Raw genomic sequence first — 25,130 nt, forward strand, 5'->3', positions numbered from 1 at the left:
CATGCTTCATTTACTTCCAACATGAATGCAAGCTTCAGCACTCACAGTTGCATGCTTTGTTGTGACGCAACACAATGGATGGTCACTGAGCACCTGTGCCAGGCGTCCAGTACTCTCAGGATGCCTCTGCTCTGGTCCCTGCCACCCCAGGTGTCCATCACATGGAGAGCGTGAGAAGTGAGTGGCAGGAGGGAGGAAGCACAGGAGGGAGTAAAAGGCGACAAGGAGGGCACAGGGGAGGCAAAGAATCAACAACTTACACCCAGGGCCTCTGAGAACGCATCCCTAGCAGGTAGTGTCACAGAGGGGCCTGGAAGGAAAGGAAAGCTCCCTCCTCCTAAAAGCAGCCACAGGCAGAGGCTCTGACCTATTTTCCTGGAAGTCAGGCATCACGGACAAAACAGAACACTCTGTCCCGGGGGTGTCCTTACATCTCTTCTCAGAATGATCACTACCCACAGCTCACTGAGACTGGACAGAGTGAGGAGCCCCCCACACACACACACACACACACAGACTCACAGCAGAGGCTGATTTAAGGGCCTCTGGGTGAGGATGTAGCAAATGTTGCCTGTGGACAGCAGAGGGCAGTGACAGCCATCGTGTGAACAGTCCGGCTTCCAGTTTGTACCTGACTGTCCTCACCAGCAATAGGCAGACTTGTTGTGGAAAGGTTCTTTGATGCTCTCTGCCTGTGGGAGAAAGGGGGAATTGCAAACCCAGTTGCATTCTGTCCGGAGCATCCAAAAGAAACATCCCAGGGAAACAGAGTGTGAATGGTTAGCATTGGAAGCTGCTGAAAGGGAGGCCTCTTTGTCCCCTGCTTGCCTGTTTTCCTATCACATCGAGGCAGGAAAAGGGAAAGTCCAGAAAACACAGGCTCCCATTTTACATGCTGGAGGCCCAGCTTTGAAAAGTGCCCGTGTCGATGTCGGGGATGGACACCGTCAGGGAGACACACTGTAGGCTGCCGCTGAGCAGGAGTCGTTCCAGAAAACACAGGCTCCCATTTTACATGCTGGAGGCCCAGCTTTGAAAAGTGCCCGTGTCGATGTCGGGGATGGACACCGTCAGGGAGACACACTGTAGGCTGCCGCTGAGCAGGAGTCGTTTGCACGACCCAGGCACTGTGCCTTCCTATGCGCCCCCCCTCCTTAATGGGGGATTGAAAGCATTCCTGTGCATCTGCTGGGGCTGAGCACACACCCTCCTGTGCGACCACCCCTTACAGAGTCACTGTGTGTCTACATGACCACAGCTGCATGTTGTGCTGGTGTGTATGTGTGTCCCTGAAACTCCACGGTCCCCATGTCTTCCGGGATGGCTTCCTGGTGGGCCCAGCCCACCTGGCCACTGGTTGGCAGGATGTGCTAGCAGAGAATAAAAGGAAGCAAAGAAAACCTACAGGGAAGGTGTTGTTCCTGGTCTGTGCAGAGTTTAGAGTCAGGAAGGAGCCGAAACACCTTGTCAAATCACCAAGCCCCATCTTATCTTGGGTCCACCTCTCGTCCACCTGCAGCAGACAGCTGGCAGAGAGCAGGGGCCCACAGATTCTGTCTGGGGTCCTCTCTGGCCCACTTTCTCCTCCTCTGCCTCTGCCTCCATCAAGGCTTCACCATCTCCCAGGTGACCATCCATCATCCCCACTGGCCGGTGCTCCCTGCCTTCCATCTGGCCCTGGAAGCATCTCTCTAAAACCGCACTCAGGCTGCTCCCTGTCCTGGATCATACCAGTTCCGAACCCTTTCACAGGCACCCAGAGCCCTTCACAGGGGGCATGCAGATGGTGCTCGATCCATGGGGGTGGGGGACAGGATATTATTATCCTTGCTCTGGTCAGCTGAGCTTGCCCGCCCCCTGGCCCCCGCCACCCTGATGGCTGTGAGCTGGATTCCTGTTACTCCCAGGGGTACGATAGCAGGCTGCCCCCGACTGCCCCCTTAATGGCTGGTTGCTCACTTACTCTGGCTGAGTAAAAACCTCTGTCCTGGGAGCATCAGAGATAATTGACATCATCTGCCAGCATGCTGCACCTCCTGATGCAGAGCGGCCACTCTGACAGGAAGCCCGTGCTTGCTGTGTCTGTTTGCTGATCGTTAGCTCTGGGCCCCAGCTAATGGGTGGTGGGCGGGGGCAGCAGTCTGTGGAACGGGATCCGGTTCCCTCCCGTGTGCTATCGGGCAGCTTTCAGCCCAGCCACCGTGTTTCTCCCTCTCTGGAATTTGCAAGCACACCAGGGTTTATTTTCATTCCGTTGCCATGAAATGTCCGAGAAAGCTCCTCGGACCGCTTCTCAGGATGGGGCAGCCCGCAGGTCAGCACTTCTTCCCCACACGCTCAGCTGCGGAAGCGGAAACCAAAGGCCCAGACTGAGCATCTCATGTCCAGACCACAGGGACGGTGAGGTTGGCATCCTGGATCTTTGCCAGCCAGGCCTGAGACTTTGTTTTCTTTCTACATCCCAGAGAAAGTCACTGTCTGTGGTCTCAGAGCCCCCAGAGCTCAACAGAGCAGAGAGCAGACACCCGTTGTAACACCTCTGGCTCTGATCACGTCTGGTCATGCTTCTGTGCTAACTAAAGCCCTCGCCCTCCTCCATGCATCACAGACACACCCCAGGGCGCAGAGCTGGGCAAGTGGAAAGGGCTGGGTTTCTGCCCTGTTCACCCCACGCACCAGGCCCCCCGGCACAGCAGCACAGCTGCTCACTCATCAAGATTCTGTGCTTGGGCTGGACACCAGGGCTGCACCACGAGTTCGTAGTGGTCCTTATTTCCTGGAAAACCTCTTCTGTGTTCAAGGTTGAGCGTCTGAAAGCTTATGAAAGGAAGAAGGCGGTGGTCCATGGATTCCTGCCCTGGAGGGGAGCTCACTGCTACAAAAATTCCACAAAAATCCCAAAGCACAGAGTTGTTTTCTCCTGCCTGGTGGCTCAGGATGGTGTCTTGGGCTCACAGCTCTTGGGATGGGACATGTAGAAAGGTGGTTCCTATACACCTTTCGGATGGAGTTCAGGGGCTGATGCCAGACACACTTGGTTTTGAATCCTGGGTTTGCCGTACTGACCAGTGTCACCCTGGGCACGTCACTGAACTCTCTGAGCCTCAATTTCTTTATCTGTAAAATCAGTCATTTCTCAGAGATGTGAAAACGTTGATGAGGTTCTGGCTCTGAGTACCACACTTGGATTTTAGAGGGCATGCCAATGAGAGATGAGGGTGCCCACAGGATGTAAATCAAAGTAAAACAGCAAACCTGTCAAGTCAGAATCAGAAAATACAGAAAGTTGTCATTTTTCAATAGACGATTTTATCAATTCTTTAAAATGTTTTTGAAATGTCCTTTTTTCTTGAAAATTATTTTTAGTGCTCCTGTTTCCTGGTGTTGCTGGGCTTAGGCTGCCTGGTAGGCAGTCACATGGTGCTGGTTTTATTGTTAAGCTTTTCTCCAGGCTCTGATGCCAAGGTTGGGAGATATACTGTGGGCTTCCGTGATGGCTCAGTGGTAAAGATTCCATCTGTCAGTGCAGGAGACACTGGTTCCATCCCTGGGTAGGGAAGATCCCCTGGAGAAGGAAATGGGAACCCACTCCAGTATTCTTGCCTGGAGAATCCCATGGACAGAGGAGCCTGGCGGGCTACAGTCCCCGGGGTCACAAAGACTCAGACACGACTGAGAGAATAACACTTTCACACTTTTCACTTTCAGATAGGAAGTCCTCCCTTCTTCCTGTGTTGTGATCCCTAACTCAGCATACTGCCATTGTTTTTGCCAACTTATCTGTCTGCCCCTGGAGGCTGTCAACTCCCCGAGGCCAGAGACCACATAGGTTCTGGGTTATCTTTGCTCTCCAGTGCCTGGCAGACACTTGGCATAGATAGCTCAGCGCACTTCACTGAAGACATGGCTCACCTGGGCTTAGTACTTTTTCTTTCTTTTTCTTTTCTCTGGCTGCACTTGGAGGCATGTGGGATCTTACTTCTGACTCTATGCGACCCCGTAGACGGCAGCCCACCAGGCTCCCCTGTCCCTGCATTGAAAGCTCGGTGTCTTAACCACTAAGCCACCAGAGAAGTCCTGCCGGGCTTAGTTTTAAATAAACTATTCACTGGGTCTTCCAACTGGGTGGGGTCCTCTTTTAAGATGTCTTCCCTTGTGGGGGACATACACGCTAGGGGCCCTGATTAAAAGGCGTGGCTGGAGGAGTGAACAGTGTTCAGATTGTACACCTCTGAATGCTGAGGAAAAGAGTTGAGAACCACAATTCAAGTTATTTTGTATTTCTCCAAAGCAGAATTGGAACTCAAACTGGGAGGCGTAGAGAGGTGCGTGCATGCTAAGTCGCTTCAGTTGTCTCCAACACTTGCAAACCCATGGATTATAGCCTGCCAGGCTCCTCGGTCCGTGAGATTTCCCAGGCAAGAATACTGGAGTGGGTAGCCAGTCCCTCCTCCAGGGGATTTTCCCAATCTAGCGATTGAACCGGGTCTCCTGCATTGGCAGGCAGATTCTTCACCATCTAAGCCACCTGGGAGTTTTAAACATAAAGGGCGTTTTAAATGTCTCTACCCCAAGGGCTGTGTGCTTACAGTGTGAGGCTAACGTGGTCCATATGAATGCAGACTCTGAGCAGAAAGGGCAGGGTGAATACCAGCATCTTTGCCCTCCCCTGGACCCAATCACACCACTCTCCGGGGAGCCCTCCAGGTCCTCAGATGCTGATTCAGGTTGCGACTGTTCAGCAGCGGCCCCTCTGCAGGGACCTGCTCCCTGACTGAGCTGGTCCACAGCTGTGCATCCTCTCCAGGGAGGGCCTCACAGGCTCTCCTCCATACATCTCAGGCCGCAAGTGAAGAGGGCAGGGGATCTGTGAGCCGTTGTCCTGCCTGCCACCTTCCTGTCCAGGGAGTGGCCAGGGATGACAAAGGGACACCCTAGCATCATCCATACTTTCATAGTGAAAATGAACACAGAAAGTCTTTCCAATTAATGCAAACACTTAAGATATTTTTTTTCCATGTTCCAAATCTCACTCACCCACACAGGACATAACATTTGTAGTTGTAATCACAGCATCCGTAACATTTGGTGCTGAACTTTTCTGCACATTCTTGTCACACCTTGTGGTGGTTCCAGTCTTCACTGTGGCCACCGCTGCTGACCGTGTTTACTCAGCAAATGAATAGATGTGGTTTACAAAGCCGCTCCCCTGTCACAGCCAGCTGTGCGGGGACAGCTCTTGTTTCCTGCCCTTGATTCATTTCCTTAGCACAGCCCCTGCTGCAGGGTGACCACCTGCAAGGCTGTGACCGCAGCCGCCCCTTCTGATGTGGCCACCGTCCTGTTTTCCGAGAAGACTGCATCCACACAGGCTTCTCTTGCAGGGTGTGAGCGGGATAGTTTCAGTACCATGCCAGCACACTGAGCATGCTTTACCAACTTAGTAGGTGAAAAATTGTACTTTGGGATTATTTTAATTTGTGCTTATTTTGCTTATTTTAATGGTGAAAATATTTCCCTAACTACTTGCTCATTATGTGTGTGTGTGTATATATATATATATATATATATATATATATACATATACATATATACATATATATTTTATGTATTTTTGTTGTTTAGTCGTGAAGCCATGTCTTACTCTTTTGCCACCCCATGGACTGTAGCCCTCTAGGCTCCTCTGTCCATGGGCTTTCCCAGCAAGAAAACCCATTTCCTTCTCTAGGAGATCTTCCTAACCCAGGGATCAAACCTGTGTCTCTTGCATGTCATGTGTTAGCAGACAGGTTCTTTACCAGCTGAGCCACCAGGGAAACAAAAGCAACTATACTCAATAAAACTGACTTTTTTAAAAAACCCACTTATTTCCTAAATATTGTCAACCTAAGCTGGGTTTGATCCCTGGGTCAGGAAGACCTACCCCACCCCAGAGGAGGAAATGGCAACACTCCAGTATTCTTGCCTGGAGAATCCCATGGACAGAGGTGCCTGGCAGGCTACAGTCCACGGGGTCGCAAAGAGTCAGACACCACTGATCGACTAACACTTTCACTTTCCAACTTAAAATATAAGACTTGGAGCCTTGATTTGGAACATGAAGAAATAAAATCAATCAAAACTGAAAACGATTTAGAGATCCAACAGGTGTTACCGCTGTGCCACTGGGGAGCAAGGGACATTCAGGCTCCACCCTGTCACCCCCACATCTATTTTTCCTGACTCTCTGCTGACCCCTTGTTTCACAGGCAGCTCCAGCAGCAGCAGGCAGAGCTGGAAGTGCACCAGAGAGACGGGCTGTCATCGTACGACTTGTCCCAGGTGAATTTCTGGAAAACTCTTTCCCAGTTAGAACTGTCTCCAACCAAAGGACTGCAGACTAAATCCCCTCAGCCCAGCAGGTGCTGTTGCTCCCTCCACCCACACTGCAGAAAGCATTTTGGCCCCCATAGAGTGTGTGTGTGCAGTGGAGGTCTACTGTGACTCTCCCATGCAGAGCTGAGCCATGCCAAGTGTAGAACAGAAGCCTTGCGAGCTGCGAGCAGCCAGTACAGTAAGTCCCCTCCATGCGAAGTTCAGGCTGTGAGCTTTCAAAGATGCAAATGTGGCTTTGCATATCCAATCACAGGAGTGAGTTCTCGTGTCTGGCGTACACTCACGTGCGTACGCCTGTATAAATGGTTGTGCTCGTGTGTATTTTACTGTACAGTACTATATAGAGGACAGCAGTGCAGTGTCTTTTTCAAGCCCAGGGTGTCGGGAAGCAAGCATGAGAGCAGTGATGATGTAGCTGGTGCTCCTGTACTTTTTAAGGTACTGTACTGTAAGATTAAAAATGTTCTCTTAATCTTTTTGTGTTCATTTTTTGGTGCAGATATGTGTGAAAAGTATTATAAACCTATGAGAGTAAAGTACCTCATAGCCGAGTGTGTTAGTTGGGCACCTAGGCTAACTTTGTCAGACTTACAAACAAATTGGTCTTGTGAACATGCTCTCGAAATGGAACCGGTTCGTATGTAAGGGACTTACTGGTACTGAGATCCAGAGGCTATGTGGGAACTTGGAGACCACCCAGCTCTGAATCTTGTCAACTCTGCAGCCTCCGTGCTGCCCCTCCCACCTTTAATCTGCACCCCGATGTTCTCAGGGGACCTCTTCCTGGCCATCTCCTCAGGCCCCCCTCCTTCCCTTCTCCTTTCTTCTCTTCTCACTGCTTCTGGCCTTAGAGAAGCTGAAGCTTGTGCTGGTACTTGGCGTCTCTCTCCAATTAAACTTTATGTTCACTTTCCCTGATACTTAGACTAAGTTGATCATTTTTATTTCTCTCTCTCCAAGTGATCAGTGGAACTCCAGTCAGACTTCTGTGACCCCTTGTTCACACCCACACCTGTGTGTTCTATCTAGGCTTTTGCATATACACAAGCTCCCTGCCCTACCCAGCACCCCAGCCTGAGATGCCAGCGATTCTGAGGGAGAGGGATCTGGTGTGTCTGTTCTGCCCCTCACACCCAGGGATGCTGTTGTGTTTTCATGTGCAAACAGGTGCCTGTCCCCAACCTACCAGCCGGAGTTCATGATGCAGGGAAGTCCGTGGAGAAGGCAGACGCAATCTTTTCCCAGGAAAGAGATCCGCGGTTTGCCGAAATGTTTGCAGGAATCAGTGCATGTAAGTTCCCAAAGAGTGCTGACGTGGTGAGATGGTGGGGTTTATAGTTGCCACCAGCCAGCTGGAGGCAGCCACCCTTGAGGGTGAATTTACAGCGACTACTGCAATGTGTAAAAGGAACACCACATTCAGGGGTCCTAATGAGTCCTCTCTATTCTCAAACTCGCCTCTCATTTACCTGTTACCTGGGGCAACCACCTGACATCTCATGGGCCTCTGACATCTCATCTTCAAAATTTGAGGACTCGGAGTAAATGAGCTCTGTTGATCATGGTACAGTTTAGTATTATCAAGCCAAAGACATGTCCCTATTTTAAAAAAAAATCTTAATCTCTAATGTAGAGAGGACCATATTTGAAAATAAAAATATGCATAAAAAGGAAAATAAAAATGATCCAGTATCCTACCACCTAGATTTAATCTTTTTTAACTTTTTAAAGCTTGTCCTTTTTGTCTTTCTACACGTTGTTGTTCAGTTGCTAAGTTGTGTCTGACTCTTTGCAATCTCATGGGCTGCAGCACACCAGGCTTCCCTGTCCTTCACTGTCTCCCAGAGTTTGCTCAAACTCATGTCCATTGAGTCAGTGATGCCATCCAACCATCTCATCCTCCATCTCCTGCTTCTCCTCCTGGCCTCAACCTTTCTGGCATCAGGGACTTTTCCAGTGTGTCGGCTCTTCATATCAGGTGGCCAAAGTATTGGAGCTTCAGTTTCAACACCAGTCCTTCCAATGGATATTCAGGGTTGCTTTTCTTTAGGATTGACTGGCTTGATCTTCTTGATGTTCAAGGCCAAACAACTAACATGGAGGGAGCACAGCGACCCCCCGACCCTGCAGGAGGAGACAGTTGGGTTAAAGATTTACTGAGCATGACCCTGCCCACTAGAGCAAGACCATTTTCTACACATATGAACTCTTTTTATATACAGAATTGAGCTCATACTGTTTGGTAGCTTACTTTTTCACGTGTCTATTACAAACATCTTTCTAGGTTATTAAATAATCTGCACTGTTATTGCCTGCGTAGCGTTCCATTGTATGAGTGTTCATAAGTCACCCTTTGCATCCACCTGTGTTAGTGTCGCTATTAGAGAAGGTGGTGCCATTCATGGGACTTCCCTGATGTCCAGTGGTTAGGGCTCTGTGCTTGCACGACAAGGGTGGCAGGTTCAATCCCTGGTCAGGGAACTAATCCCTACTTGCCGCATGGCGCAGCCAAAAAAGTAAATAAATAATAAAACAATATAAGAAATTTTATAAAGAAATAAAATGGTGCTGTCCAAAGTTCAGGTGTCACATGGAACCCACCCACTCAGACTGCCACAGAGATCAACAACACATAAAACTTGGAAATGTTGTTGTCAATTCCAAAATTCAGGAAAACAGATTCCATTTTCATGTGATCAGCGAAATACAGTACAACTGGGATGAGTTTAGGGAGATACTAGCTGACTCATGCCACAGAATCGCGGGGAATGCAGTAAAGGGGCGGGACCCCCAGGACCATCCTCTCAGGACCAAGGAGCGGGGGCAGCGTGGCCTCACAGAGGACAGAGAGGCCCTAAGCAGATCCAGTCCTCCTGCTGTCAGCTCGTGGGGTGGAAGACCCAGCCCTGTTCCCACGCTGCCGGGAACCGGATGCTAGGAAAGCAGGAAGCTGCCTGAACTGGTGGCTCAGACGGTAGAGATTCCCCCTGAAGTGCAGGAGACCTGGGTTCGATCCCTGCATTGAAAAGATCCCCTGGAGGAGGGCATGGCAACCCACTCCAGCATTCTTGCCTAGAGAACCCCATGGACAGAGGCGCCTTGGTGGTCTGTAGTCCATGGGGTCACAAAGAGTCGGACACGACTGACCGACTAAGCACAGCACAGCCTGAGCTGAGGGCAGCAGGTGCCAGCGCAGCCCAGCATCTGGCTCAGAGCAGAGGACAGACCTGTTGGCACGACTCAAGGGCTCCCTGCTGGTGCTCCCCCTCCTCCCCGTCGCCAGTCATCCACATGTGCCAGCTGCCCACAACAGTATTTCTTCCACTTTCATGGAGAGGTGTGGTTTCATCTAGCAAGAGGAAACAATCCCACATCTCACTGGTTCCTCTTCCTCTCAGATAATCCTGAAATATTTGGCCACACCCACAGCATTTCTGGGAAATCCATTTGAAATTTTAATATTATACAGATATAGACATCTTCCCATAGAGATGACAAAATAGGAAAAAAAAAAGTTAACAGAAAAGGAAAAAAAAAAGAGGAAAGAAAATAAGTAATCTCAAATTTTTTCCACCAACCAAGCTGGTTTCCTATATGAAAAAGCAACAGAGAGTTGGTTCAGTGGTTAAGAATCTGCCTTTCCATGCAGGGGACATGGGTTTGATACCTGGTCAGGGAACTAAGATCCCACACACAACGGAGCAGCTAAGCCCACGTACTAGAAATACTGAGCCCTCACACTCCAGAGTTTGTGCTCCACAATAAGAGAAGCCCTAGTCCCTCAACTAGAGAAAAAAACCCACACATCACAAGGAAGACCCAGTGCAGCCACAAAAAAAAAAAAGGAACAGAAGGACCTTCTCAGATATGTGCCATCTACTTACACTTCTTGGAAAAAATCACTTGCAGAAGTCATTGTGAAATGAATTAAAATACAGTACCCAAGATTGGAAACAATAGGTTGGAAAAGTAGGAGCATTGAAAAAGTGAAACTAGTGACATGTAGAATTAATATAAAAATTGTTAGAAGATACAAAAGATATTTAAAAAATAAAAACCCAAGTCAAATCAGTTCAGCAAAAGTACATACTTTGGGTGAGGGTACTAGGAACAGAAATTTCTCATCAGTCTATGCTATTTTTATCTCTGACATTTACAAAGATATATAACTTCAAGTATTAAAAACATAACTACTAATGAATGATTTTTTAAAAAAAAGAAAGGAAAGGAAAGAGATCTCACTTCCAAATCATTTCCAAGAAAAGACAAGGACATTTTTAGCAACTTGCAAAATACTCAGAAGAAAAATAAAGTGAAATAGAAACTATGAATAGCACGAGTAGTGCAATAAGTTGATGTCCAAGGGCTCCTGATTTCTAATTCTGGAATGGTATGCCCCCAAAATATGATATTCCCATAACAAAGTGAAACCATTTAACCTGAGAGAGTAGATGGTGATGATGCTCCAAAACCAAGGAGGAAAGCAGAGGTGTTGACCTTGCTGCACAAAGAAAAGTTAGAGCATTCAGTGGGGAAAGAAGCTTATTTTATATAGATAAAAGGTGGAACCTAAAAATGAAGATACATCATGAACATTGAAATGTGAAATCCAAAAATAGTTTGAAACACAAGAGATCCTGATAAAGCCAAATTGCAGTGGAAGATTTCAACATGCCTTTCTTCATCTCTAACAACTCATGTAGCTCAAAGTAGTAAGAAAGATATAGAAGATTTAAAATTACACACACACACATATATATATATATAATTTATGTGCATGTGTGCTCAGTTGTCTGACTCTTTGTGACCCCATGGACGATAGCCCACTAGACTTCTCTGTCCATGGGATTTCCCAGGCAAGAATACTGGAGTGGATTGTCATTTTCTCCTCCAGGGGATCTTCCCCACCCAGGGATCGAACCCACGTCTTCTTATTGGCAGGCAGATTTTTTACCACTGAGCCACCGGAGAAGCCCCTGTGATTTTATAGACATATGTAATTTTGTACCCCACAAACATCCTGGAGCATTGAGAAAAATAAATGTTTCTTATTTAACCAACAACCAAAAATCTTAAATACATGAGAAAAAAAAATGGCTTATTTATAGTCAAGAAAAATTCAGAAGTCTCTCTTACTCCTGCAACTTTTAATTTTATTTATATTTTGGCAACCCCATGTACCTTGCAGGATCTCAGTTCCCTGACCAGGGATCAAACCTGTGCCCCCAGCAGTGGGAGCATGGAATTTAACCTCTGGACCGCCAGGGAAGTCCCGCTCCTGCAACTTTTAGCCTCGTCTCTTTCTCTCCAAGATCCAAGGCCTTGTGATTAGGTTAGAAATACACACCCAAGAGTCCGATCTCTTTCCATCCTGTAGGGATTTCCCACTGAGCAACGTCATCATCACAGCAAAAAGACAATGGAGCAGTAAAGCTGCGCAGTGCCTCCGTGTTTTTAAAAACGTCATGGGGGTTTGTTGACGCGTGTGGGAGATTTAGCCATGGTCCCTTTATCCCAATCCCTGCGCCCCAAGTCCGGGATCCTGAGTTTCCATCACTGCTCATGGTCACCCAGGGAAGGATCTGCCTGCTCTGCCCACCTCCCCACCAGCAAGCCAGAGACAGGTGCAGATGTGGGGTCTGTCCAGACACAGAATGGCTGCCATGTAACTCATCTGCATCTCCTTTATTCTGGTATCTCACTGCAAGTGGAGATGTTCGAGATTATAGGAGTAAGATGCAAATGGAGTCTTTGAGCTTCTGGGGAAATGGGAGGGTGTTTTGGGGGAGCCCTGGGCCCCTCAATTACAAGAGAGAGTGAGCGAGCTCCCATCCTCACTGCTGTTTCTCAAACTACCACACTCTTGCTCATGTCAGATCTAAAGTCCCAGCTGGGGTCTGAGCCCATTTCTTTAGCCTCTCTGTGTGGGTGCTCAGGGCTCCCTGCCCTGGAGTCTGTAGGGAGGGAACTACTCCAGGGTGACCCTTGCTCTACTTTTCCCAGCGGAGAAGAAGATGATGAGCTCAGCTTCTGCGGCAGGAACACAGCAGATCTACTCCCAAGGAAGCCCGTTCCCTGCTGGACACTCGGGAAAGGCCTTCAGGTACAAGCTGGGAGTGCAGGGCATGGGGCAGGGGTGGGCAAGAGGGCAGGAAGAGGCCCCTACTCAGTGAAGCCCTGAGTCTCAGAGTCGAACTCTGTGTACAGCAAATACTGCCAACCTCACTTAGTGCTTACCCATTCGAATGCCCGGGCTTCCCAGATGTCTCAGTGGTAAAGAACCTACCTGCCAGTGCAGGAGATGTGGGTTCAATCCCTGGGTCAGGTAGATCCCCTGGAGAAGGAAGTGGCACCCCACTCCAGTATTCTTGCCTGGAGAATCCCATGGACAGAGGAGCCTGGCGGGCTACAGTCCATGGGGTCGCAGAGAGTCAGAGATGACTGAGCACATACACACACTTTGGTATGCCAGGGCCAGGCTGAGGGGTCCGGGAGCTCCAGTTCTGACCTGCAAGCCCTTGATGAGCCACCATAAGTACAAAGTGTCGGTTACTCTTTCTTGGATGGGAAAGGTGCCAGCCACTGTGTTTGCAGAGGTGCCTGCCATGGAGAAGGGAGTGAGGTGGCTCTAGCCAGGACAGACCTAGGGACACCTGACAAGGCAGCAGAAAGTACCCTGTCCCTGGGTTTCTAGAGGCCACCCCGAACTCCAAGGGGGAGAGGACCACTCCATGACGCCTGAGGTCTCAGCCTAAAGGGCTGCTCATGGGAGGCATAAGTCGGATGTTGTGCTTCCGGGGGTTGGTTCTTAGCATCAGGGGTCTCTTGTAAGTCACTGAGGAAGCCAGCAACACCACCAGGGATAGGGCCTGGCTCCAGGGGCTCCCAGGGCAGCAGGAGCAGGGGTTGGGGGGCTCGGCTTGGGCACAGACACCTTCAGGGAGGGTGGTGGGCACTTGTGGGAGCCATCAGGTACCCCCAGACCCAGTAGGAGAAGCATCTCAGACCCGTGCCTGATAGGATGGGGCTCCCCAGGCAGCCCAGCCTCCGGCTGACTCGGCCAGAGCTGAATGTCCAGTTGAGAATCAGGCAGGGACCAAGACTGGGCAGGTGGACCAGCCACCCCAGGGAGAGGTCCCAGCCGGGATGGCCCTCACCAAGGGTCAGTGGACCAACCTCAGGGGAGGCAGCAGGTGGTCAGCAGCTGCGCCGTGAGACATCAACCCCTGAGGTCACAGAGTAGCTCTGCCAGCCCCGCAGCTGGGCTGTAGTAGATGGTGACTTGTTCTCAGTCTCTAGGGAGCTCTGTCCTGGAGCAGCTACTCTCTAGTCTGGGGATGGGAGGACAAGATGGTGGCCTCCTGTGAGCTGCCCCTGAGACATAATCCCTGCTGCTTGCCTGGCTCTGCGGAGCACTGGCCAAGGCTCCAGGCTCTTCCCCTGCTGCTGGTTACTCACCCACTCAGCACGTGGCGAGCTGCTGTAGTTCCATGCCAGGCCCGCCTAGGCCTGTGTTCATCGAGTCCTTGTAACACTTGCTGCTTCCCCCTCTCCCTCCCCGCCCCCTGCCATCTGGACAGAGGGCAGCCAGGCTGGAGCAGAGGCCAGAGGTGAGGAGGGCTAGCCAGGCACAGCACGGTGGGGGCAGGGGTAGGGGGAGGCTCAGAAGCAAAAAATCAGATGGCCACCTGCTGCAAGGGTAGGTGCACAGGCATCAGGATTGTGCTGAGCGGAGTCCAGGGACAGGAGACACGGGGACTCCTGGAGTCTGGGAGGAAAAGAATGAAATGAATACATGAGTCTTTTCTACTGTGCTCGACTTGGGAGTTTGGGCTCATCACTGGGACGACTCAAGCCCCAGAAGAGGGGCTTGAGGAAACGAGGTCCTGGAGAAAGTTTGTGATGACAGAGGTGTCAGGGGTGGAGAGGAGGAGTGAGGCTGCAGGCAGGCGCTTAGAACAGATGGTCCAGCCAGAGATGCTGAGTCTGCACCAGCTGTTGTCACTGAAACAGAAGGGGGGGGCCAGTCCCCTTGTGGAGCCTGGCATTGGGGAGGCTCTCACTAGATCACTGGTCTATAGAACGAATGGGTTAATTAGTTAAAAGAGTGCCACCAAGCTGTAAGCTTGTAGGATGGCTAGTTTCCTGTACATCTGCAGGGCCTGAGCTGGATTGAGTGGGAAGGGACATGGGATGAGTGGCACTGAGCCCTTGGCAGGATGGCACAGCTGTGGCTGCACATCCCTAAGTTTGTCCCCCCCCCCGAGTCCTGCTGTGGTCCCACGGGCCCTGTGCACCTATCCTGGGGTCCACAGCATTCCTGCCAGCTATCCAGTCAGTACTGTGAGGGCAGCCAGGGCCAAGGGATGGAGGAGACCCCCACCACCCCAGTAGAGAACAGTGATCAGAAAAGGCCCCAAGGTCACTTACACACATCAAGAGGGAGATGGGAAAGGAGCTCTGTGTTAAGTGAGGAGGGGATCTCGGGAATGAAGTTCCTCTTGATCACGGTTAGTGCGAGAATTTTTGTGTGGCTGTGCTGTGTCTTCATTGTAGCACTCTGGTGTCTTAGCTGTGGCACACAGGCTTAGTTGCCTGGCACGTGGGATCTTAGATCCCTGGCCAGGGGTGGGACCTGAGCCCCCTGTGTTGGAAGGTGGAGTCTTACCGCTGGGTCACCAGGAAAGTCCCATGGTGCTCTTTCTTCCTTTGCAGCTCTGCTGTGGTGCACGTGCCTGGAGTGAACGACATCCAGTCCTCATCCTCAACAAGTCAGAACATGTCCCAGATCTCCAGGCAGCTCAACCAGAGTCAGGTGGCCTGGACAGGAAGCCGGCCGCCCTTTCCAGGACAGGTATGGGCGTCAGCAAGGACGTTGCCCCAGGTCCCCAGAGGGCGCAGAGCACCTGAGCTGTGCTCTCTGGGGATCCCGGCTCTGAGAACAGGTCAGCACATGGAGCTGGAGCTGACCACCTCAACCATGGCCGGGCTCCTAGGAGCACGGGGCAAAGGGTACTTTGAGAACTAGGTGCCCATCAGTGGTACCAGATCTGGTTTCACAGCCTTTTCTCCCAACTGGAGGCAGCTCTGGGGGACCCAGGGGAGGGGACGGGCACTCAGAGACCCTCCCTCAGGAGCAAGCCCCTCACCACTCAGGACCTCGGTTCCCTTGGCCCAGGAGTACATGAGGACATCAACCTGGGGACGCACCTGGCTCCCTGTCTTCACTGTGGGAACATCTGTATCCTGGCTGGTAGAGTCCTTGCCAAGGTCCCCTAAGCGGAAGGCAGAGGACTTAGATCACTGAATCCCTGGAGGGCAATTTCAACCAGACCCTGAAAATCCAGGACCTGAGTCCTGTTTCTTGGGCCAGCACGTATTGGCCTGATCCTGGGCATGGCACCCAGCAGGCCGGGAGGCCACTGGAGTCACTATCAGCCCAGAGCAGGGCTGCCAGTGCAGACTGGACCTGCACGTGACTGACCAACCGGGGCCATGGAGGGTGGGGGAGGGAGCCTGCTGGTGATGCTGGCCCTCTCTTCACTGTGTCCTGATTGTAGCAAATCCCCTCGCAGTCCAGCAAGACTCAGTCTTCTCCCTTTGGGATCGGAACGAGCCACACATATCCCGCAGACCCCTCGTCCTACAGCCCTCTCTCCAGTCCGGCTACCTCCTCGCCCAGCGGGAACGCCTACTCCAGCCTGGCCAACAGGACTCCAGGCTTCGGTAGGTGGGGACGGAGGGGACGAATTCCTGGGAGAGCCAGTTAAGATTTCTGAACATTCTGGGTTTGGGGGTCTGAGCCCTAGGCTCTCAAAACCCTGGCACCAGGTCTGGAGATTTCCAAATTCTCTTCTCTCTGGCCATCAGGAGGCCAGTGGTGTCCCTAAGAGACTTGCTGCCTAGACCTTGGCTTTGTAGATTGACTTTATCATTGTCAAGGCTCTGGGTCTCCTGTGATGTCATCTGAGTTCTATTTTAACCATTTATGGCCCTTGGCAAGGACTGTTAGATGAACCAAAAAAACCCTATACAGTAAGTCCCCTACTTATGAATGAATTCTGTTCCAAGAGTGCATTTGTAAGTCCAACAATGTTAGCCTAGATATCCAGCTAACACAACTGGCTATATAGTACTGTACTGCCATAGATTTATAATACTTTCCACACAAATAATACATTAAAAAAAAAAGCAAGCATTTTTAATCTTACGGTTCCGTACCTTGAAAAGTGCAGTAGTGCAGTACAATAGCTGGGCATCTTCGCATCTTTGAAAGTTTTTATATAGGGAACTTACTATGATCTTGTTTCAAAAAGCTGAGGAAGTATGGGTCGTAGGGATGATGCATTGCGTCAATAAATTGTGTAAATGATAAACATCGTAAAATTCTCTCTCTCTTTAATATTACAAGAGGGATCCTATCCCATGGAAGAACACCTTGCTTAGCTTTGTTTGCACAACTTCAGGCCCTAAAGGGTTAACCGTCTGCTCCCTCTGGTGGACTTCCCAGGAGCCCCTGCCACTGCTCACCTTGCGGGTGTTTAAATGACCCACTCTGCGTGTCTGCCAGGGTCTGAGTCCCACGTCACAGAGAAGGAACTCAGAAAGGATCCTGGTGCCGGCAAGAAGCCTGAGCTGGTGTTCAGCTGCAAGAAGCTGAACCTTTTTGCAGGGCTGTCTGTGGAGACAGTCATGCTCAGGGGGCATTTCCTTTGCAGAATGGATCATTCTCAGGCAAGCATGAAGCAGAGTCCAAACACCTGAGTTTCCATTTGAGCTGCAAGTGTCCTTTTAGGGCTATATCAGCTTTAGGAAGCGTGGGGTGCCTTGCCCCTGGCCCACACCTGAGTTGTCAGCTGCCCCCACCCCCTGTCCAACCCCACCGCTAATAGCAGAACTTCTGGCCCTGCAGCCCCAGGTCTGGGGGTTGGGCCAGCATTTCTCAACCCTTTATCTGTCCCTCCCCCTCAGATTCAGGTGTCTCTCTGCGTGAATCCCATAGACTTGTAGCAGGCTCTCACACTCAGCCTTTAAATATCCTTGCCAGATGATTCAGTGAGTTTAGCAGCACTGCCCCCTGTTTCAGGAAGGAGAGGCCCTTCCTGAAAGGCAGCTGCTTTCAAGCCAGCCAGGAGCTCAACTTAGACCCACCCTGAGGTTGGAGGTCCCTGGTACCCAGGAGGGCCCCCTGCTCGCTTCGTGTGGAGAGACACCACCCCCACCACCGATCTCAGCACACTTGGCTTGCAGGCACCTAGTCCTTCCTGGGAGCACAGGGCCCACTGGGCACTGACCTACTCGCTGGCCCTCCTGATGCCAGGCCCTGTGCTGAGCCCTTGGAGGAGACTCGGCTCTGACCGGGTAGAAGGTCACAGTGCAGACACCGAGGCAGGGGAGACGGACAGGTACAGGGAGGCGGGCAAGCCAATGCTGGAGGTGCAGCAGCCAAGTCTGTTGGAAGCAAATGGGGGAGTCAGGAGAGGCTCCCAGGAGAGTCAGCATTCCCCCTGGTATGGCCTAGAAGCATCTCAAGGCGGCCTTAACAAGAGATGAGGGGACGCCACCCCTTGCCCCAGCACTAGAGCCTTTAGCTCTGTGCCTCTGTCTGGTCTCCACTTACCAAATGCTGGGCTCTGAAGTGCAAATGGAGGTGGAACAGGAAGGACAGAGCCAGGGCCTGAGGCTGCCACACAACTCGCTGACCAAGAGCAGGACTGCACAAACAGGGCTCCAGGCTGAGCAGCCACTGTTACAGCTGCCTTGTAGCTAGCTTACTTCGGATGATGATAATATTGTAATAATTATGATAGCAGCTCACTCATACCACATACTTACTCTGTGCTCAACGCTTTACACACTTGAATTTATTTAAAGCTCATGGAGGGCTTCCCAGGTGGTGCTAGTGGTAAAGAACCCACCCGCCTGCCATTGCAGGAGACATAAGAGAAACAAGTTCGATCCCTGAGTTGGGAAGATCCCCTGGAGTAGGAAATGACAACCCGCTCCAGTTTTCTTGCCTGGGAAGTCCCATGGACAGAGGAGCCTGGCAGGCTACAGTCCACAGGGTCACAGAGTAAGGCACGACTTAGTGACTGAGCATGCACACACATATGCCTTCTGAGATGGCCCGTGCCCTGTCTGTGAAGTATGTCTCTCTAAAAAGGTCTACTTCTTACCTATCAGAAAAGAAAGAAATGTCTCTAGACATTGCCAAATGTCCCTTCAGGATGGGGGGTAAGGGCAAAATCACCCATGCCTGAGAACCACTGAGCTAAACCCAACCACTTAGGACCTCTGAATGGGACTTCAGGTAAACCTTGAGTCTTAGGGCACTTTCCAAATCAAATGAATCTCACCAAAATTATTAGCTAGCAAAAGCTGAAAAGAGAACATTGAGTGCCAACAATTTTTTTAAGGAGGTTGTCATCCCCTTTGTCTACAGTCTAGAAATTGACAAGCCCCCCAAGATTCCGACTCTTGTTGTGAAAGCTCACCCAGTCGGCCCAGATGGTAGCAACCTCCTCATGTATTCTGTTTGGAATCCCTGGGCTGGCAGGTGGCCCAGGCATCCAGCCAGGGGATATAGCAGCCTCGGTCTTATGCAGGCGGCCCGCAGAGCACGAGAAGCACGGCATGGCTGGAACCCACGGTTAAGGTTTGCAGTCACACACGTGGCTTTTGGATCGATGAGGCAACATGAGGATTTTGATTACCACTGGGGCTTTTTCCAGAAAGAGGCTTGTAGGTACATATCCTGGGAGCAGGCCACAAACATGCCCTGTTTATGGTCTGTGGTACTGGTCAGTCGGGGCCAGGGTTTAGTCTAAGACCCCACAGGGCTGTGTCATCCTGGGGAGGTTATGTTGTAGTTATTACTCATTCTTTAATGAGAGAGGTCACTGATGCAACCTCAGAAAAAAAGGTCAGGAGCAGAGACTGCATGGAGGACTTTCCCCTTTAACTGTCCCACCACATGGCGGGTGAGGTCATCTTCTAGATCGTCAATGGATATAACTTCCTCCAGGAAGATGCAGATGGAGTTAAGTCTCACAGCCTGTCCTTCCAATTGCCTGTGCTTCCCTTATAAGCAGTCTTAACAGTTTCAATTGGGCTTCACTGCTGGCTCAGCAATGCAGAATCCACCTGCCATGCAGGAGGCCTGGATTCAATCCCTGAGTTAGGAAGATCCCCTGGAGAAGGAAATGGCAGCCCACTCCAGTATTCTTGCCTGAGAAATCCCATGGACAGAGGAGACTGGCAGGCTACAGTCCATGGCGTTGCAGACTCGGACACAACTGAGCGACTAAACAAACAACAATTCCAGTTGCCTAGTTACTCATCTGTCTTTCTCAATGAATTGGGCCATTGCAACCCCCTGTATCCCCAGCCACTGCTCAGGGTCGGGTACATAGCATTCAGTATGAAAACTATTTATCAAATGAATGCACATGGGCTTCAGCATCAGATGCTATGCTATGCTAAGTCACTTCAGTCGTGTCCGACTCTGTGCGATCCCATAGACGGCAGCCCACCAGGCTCCCCCGTCCCTGGGATTCTCCAGGCAAGAACACTGGAGTGGGTTGCCAGTTCCTTCTCCAATGCCTGAAAGCGAAAAGTGAAAGTGAAGTCGCTCAGTCGTGTCCAACCCTCAGTGACCCCATGGACTGCAGCCTACCAGGGTCCTCCATCAGATAGATCTCGGTTCAAACCCTGGCTCTGGTATTTATAAGCTAAATGAGTTGGGCATGTTTCCTGACATCTTTGAGCCCCAGTCTCTTCATCTGAAAAACGTGGAAGATGGACTCATCTCTTAGAGTGAAGAAGAAATTAAAGAATGTCTAAAAAGTATCCCGAAGGATGCCTAGCACCTAGTCAGCACTCCAAAAATAGCAAGCCTTCTCCCTGCTTCCTTAGCTGTAGCTTATGCTGTTTCTAAAGCAAACCAGTTCTTCCCTGGTGGTCCAGTGGTTAAGACTCCACGTGCCCAGGGCAGGGAGCATGGGCTTGATCCCTGATTGAGGAGCTAAGATCTCCCGTGCCATGCAGCAGGGTCATAAATAAATAGGCATACCTTATCACAGTGTTAACTGTTTAGTCATCATGTTGTACTTTACATCCCTATAAAAATAAAAAAATGAATAAAGCAATCCAGTTAATTAATTTTTTTTCTATTGCACGCAGTTAAGAAAAGCACTTCCCTTCCCAGAAGTTTAAGATTTTTTTTCTGAAATCTTGTCTTGTACATGAATACAACCACCCCCAGACACAAGTTGGGGAAGCTAGTCTTCCTCTAATCCTTCCCCTCCACCCTCCTCCCCTGGCTCTGGCTGTCACCAAGGAAGACTGATGAGAAGATGGGTATTAGCTTCATTATAAGTTGGGGATATCCAGGAAGCCCCCAATGGGAATAGAAGTGGTGTATAGAGTGTTCTTATTTCTTCCTCCTTTGCTCCTCTTTCCTTCCTTCATTCTTGCCTTCAGCAGATACTTTTTTTTTTTTTTTTGGCTGTGTAGGATCTTAGTTGTGGCATGTGGGATCTAGTTCCCTGACCAGGGATTGAACCTGGACCCCCTGCATTGGGAATGCAGACTCTCAGCCACTGGACTACCAGGGAAGTCCCAGCAGATACTTCTGCTTTATTCCAGGCACTGTACTCAGTGAGGCCTGGAACAGACATTTTAATAGATAAGGTCCCTGGCCTTAAGTTATTCACATCTGGGGATAAGTTATCTTAGTGTGACGGGCACCATCCTGAGAGACAATGCAAGTGCCACAGGCCAGCTGAGGAGAGAGCATGGAGTCAGTCGTTCAAGGTCACGTTCGATCAAGCCTCGGAGTACAAGTAGAATCCTGCAGGCACAGAGCATGGGGAGGACACACACGCCAGAGAGAACACAGGTACGGTGGCACCAAGCCAGTCATCCCTGAACACATGAGGACAGCCCTCATGGTCTGCACCAGCCCCACCTTCAGCAGAGGTGCCTGTGTCCATCCGTCCTCTGTCTCAGCAGCAGATGGCCCAGCTCATGCTCAACCTCGGGGCCTCCAGGATGGGGTGGGTATCTGACCAGTGGGGCTCCCATCACTGCTCCAGCTGGGGCTGCTGTGCATTTCATCTTTTTTTAAACATTTTATTTATTTATTTATTTATTGCTATGCTGTGTCTGTTGCCGCATGTGGGCTTTCTCTAGTTGGAGCAAGCAGGGGCTACTCTTTAGTTGCAATGCACAGGCTTCTCATTGCAGTGGCTTCTCTCGTTTTGGAGCAGAGTCTCTAATGTGCACGGGCTTCAGTGGTTGTGGGCCTGTGGCATGGGGGATCTTCCCGGACCAGGGATCAAAGCCGGTTCCCCTGTACTAGCAGGCAGATTCTTAACCACTGGACACCCAGGGAAGTCCTAACGCATTTAATATTGCTACAGTTTTGAACCAGGACTGTTCTAGATTGTTCTATTCACAAATCACGGCAACCTACTCTAGTGTTCTTGCCTGGGAGATCCTATGGACAGAGGAGCCTGGCAGGCTACAGTTCATGGGGTAGCCAGAGTCGGACACGACTTAGCAACTAAACCACCACCATTCCCAAATCGGGCCAGGGACATGATTCTATGAAAAAGTTGTCCCTGGCCCATGGAATATCATGAGAGAGTGTTCGGGAAAGGCATTTCAGCAAAGCCAGATGCATTTGTTTAAACAACAGAATCATGCATGCACAGTAGATTTAACTCCTTCTTGTGTGCAATAGGGAACTGTATCCCTACCTGAGTTCCTGGATCCCTTTACCAACTGTGGTCATGCGCAGCTTGAAAGGTACCATGGTGAACCACTCAAGGGAGTATATGTTTTATTAAAGCCCCTCATGTCTCAGGCAGTAGGTGAGATGTGAGAGAGAAAGGGACTGACTCTTCCCTTTGAACACCATCTAACCTGCCACCCGAGATGAACCCAGTGCCCACTCATCAGGCAGGGAGTGGGGTCGCCCATGGTCAGAACAACTGTTGAAGAACAAGTAGGGCCAAGATGGGACCTGTTCTGCTATCCAGAGCTGGACAGTGAGCCCATCGCCTCCAAAATGTCATTGAATGGTTTGGAACAAGGAAAAGTGCCTGCAGGTTTTAATATGCCTTAGGATAAATGAACCCTGGTAGACTTAAAAAATAGTCACAACCCGAAAGTTGAGAGTTATGTTTTATTTGATGGGACTGGGCTTCCCTGGTGGTTCAATGATAAAGAATCCTCCTGGCAATGCAGGAGACCAGGGTTGGATCCCTGGGTTGAGAAGATCCCCTAGAGTAGGAAATGGCAACGCACTCCAGTATTCTTGCCTGGAAAATTCCATGGACAGAGGAGCCTAGCAGGCTACAGTCCATGAGGTCGCAAAGAGTCAGACGTGACTGAGCATTCATAGGATTTAGGACTTCAAGCCTGTGAGGCAGCATCTCAAGTAACCCTTAGAGAATTGCTCAGAGGAGGCGAGGGGAGAAGCCAGGTGATATAGAAGTTTTGCAACAAAGGGCAGGTAGTCTGAACATCGAAAGATTATTGTTAAAGAAGACCAGGTTAAGGAATTTAGCACTTTTCCATGTATGGAAAGATACAAGAGTCTGGGCTCACTGAAATCATTCCTTTGATATACACCTCACCTATCTGGGGCCAGCATCCTATGTTTTCACATCCTGAGTTTCCTCAAGGCTCCCAGTAGGGAGTGGCTGCAGACCGATGGCTGCTGGGTGGCAGGTATTTTCTTCCTCGGTTCCCTCGGGGCTCACCAGCTCCCCATCTGTGGTGTCTGCAATTGCTGATGACTGTGACATCCCTGTTTGTTGATATGGCAGGAAATATTCCCTTTCTTGCCCCCTTGGGTTAATCTTTAAAATGTTTTAGGCAAAATTCTGCTCTTTTTTCTAAGTTTTGTTTTTCCACCAGGTATTTTTTGTAAATTGTGGACAGAAGCAAGGTCGCTCTTGTTCACAAATTAATCTGGCAATTCCCACAAAGAGACCTATCTCCTTGTCTAAGCTGTACCCAAATGCCTTTCCTCTCAAACTAGTGGTGCTGAGAAACACTCTGCTAAAGAGACAGGCAGAAAGAGCCATGGCTCTTGGCCCCCATGGAAGGACCCTCATGGAATGCCATGTGTGGCTTCAGCTGAGTTACCCAGAAGGCAGTGAGGCTGGTGGAGGTCAAGTTTTGCTGAGAGAGGCTCTTCTACTGGCAGGACAGGGTTCCTTTAAAGAGCAGCCTGTGAGCTGGGGTATCTGGAGTGGCAGAGACTGCACATCTAGGAGATGGCTTCTCTCGGCCACAGACATGCCTCCAGCAGTGATCATGAAGCACTGAGGGCTGTAAGACTTTACCCTGGCAGGTGCGCTCGGGGAGAACCACCCTCACTGCGCGGTACCCGCACCATCTGGCAGAGAGCTCCTGTTTCTGTTTCACCCACCCAGCTCTCGGGTGCCAAACCAGCTTCTTATCTGTCAGCCAGCATGAGGCAGAGGGAGACAGGGAGCACTGTCAGCCCGCTCTGGATGGAGTGCGGGGGTCCTCTGGGCTGTAGTGGTTCTTGGGTCTCCCGAAGTCATGGGCTGGCTTTTAAAGGAAGTGTCCTCTACGTCGGATCTTTCAGCTGAGAGCGGACAGAGTAGCGGGCAGTTCCAAGGGCGGCCCTCGGAAGTTTGGTCGCAGTGGCAAAGCCAGCACCACGGACAGCAGAGCGGTGAGCCGCACTCCCACCAGCAGCCCGGTCAGACTGAAGTGTTCCAGGTAAATCAGCGAGCACCGCCTTCTCGTAGGTACCCGCGCCTTCTCTCTGCTTCCTTTCCCCCTCGGTCTCTGCCTCCCTGCTGTAGCACCGACTGCTGATAGAGATTGTGAGTTCTGGCCCCTCCCGGGAAGGTCGTAGCCCCGACTCCTGGGGCTCCAGGAGGAGAAAGAGGCGAGGCTCCCTTCTCGAGCCCCACTCACGTATTGCTGATTGAAGCTGCCTGGGCGCCTTGCAAGTCCTCCGTTGTTTGATCAAGCTGTCCTCAACTATTTTGGCACCAGGAACCAGTTTTGTGGAAGACGGTTTTTCCACAGATAGTGGGAGGGGATGGTTTCGGAATGATTTAAGTGCATTACATTTATCATGCACTTTATTTCTATTGTTATTACATCAGCTCCACCTCAGATCATCAGGCTTTAGATCCCGGAGATTGGGGACCCCCGGTTTGAGCCATTCCCTAAGTGTGCAGCAGTAACAGATATCGCTGGCATACCACAGGGCAGGACTCAGCCCCCTTGGGTGTCAGAGCCCCACTTTCAGCCAGGAAAGTTCTCACTGGGAAGAGGCTCCAAATGCGAGTGTGTCCCATCCACCCCACCAGGTCTTCATGAGGGAGAAACACCCGATAACAAGAGCCCCAAGTGCCTTCTGTCACATTCCAGAGCCTGCCCCGCAAGGCATAGCTGGAGCAAGGCGCACCTGGGACCCACAGGACTATAAAGCTCTCATGGGAGAGCTCTCCATTTACCCCACCCTCACCCCAAGCTGGGGCTTCCCTAGTGGCTCAGTGGAAGAGAATTCGCCTGCCAGTGCAAGCGACGCAAGTTTGATCCCTGGGTAGGGAAGATCTCTTGGAGGAGGAAATGGCAACCCACTCCAATATTCTTGCCTGGGAAATGCCGTGGACAGAGAGCCTGGCGGGCCACAGTCCATGGGGTCACAAAGAGCCGGACATGACTTAGTGACTAAACAGCAGCAATGCTTCAAGCTC

The 25,130-nt window shown here is 50.7% G+C and overlaps 1 protein-coding gene across 8 annotated transcripts in view; it reads left to right on the forward strand.

The window, feature by feature from the left end:
• Positions 1-25,130, forward strand: part of ARNT2 (aryl hydrocarbon receptor nuclear translocator 2) — a 190,709-nt gene that overhangs the window by 160,174 nt on the left and 5,405 nt on the right. For 3 of the 8 annotated variants that reach the window (XM_069559009.1, XM_069559013.1, XM_069559015.1), the window contains 6 exons: positions 6,249-6,321; positions 7,543-7,666; positions 12,379-12,478; positions 15,091-15,229; positions 15,951-16,101; positions 24,002-24,138. In XM_069559009.1, coding sequence (XP_069415110.1) covers positions 6,249-6,321; positions 7,543-7,666; positions 12,379-12,478; positions 15,091-15,229; positions 15,951-16,101; positions 24,002-24,138 — 724 coding nt within the window. Of the gene's footprint in view, positions 1-6,248; positions 6,322-7,542; positions 7,667-12,378; positions 12,479-15,090; positions 15,230-15,935; positions 16,102-24,001; positions 24,164-25,130 lie in introns of all 8 variants that reach the window. The other 5 variants (XM_069559016.1, XM_069559017.1, XM_069559014.1 and 2 more) reach the window with 3 other exon arrangements.

Source organism: Ovis canadensis, chromosome 18, assembly GCF_042477335.2.
Source record: "Ovis canadensis isolate MfBH-ARS-UI-01 breed Bighorn chromosome 18, ARS-UI_OviCan_v2, whole genome shotgun sequence".
In the NCBI taxonomy this organism is placed as follows: domain Eukaryota; kingdom Metazoa; phylum Chordata; class Mammalia; order Artiodactyla; family Bovidae; genus Ovis; species Ovis canadensis.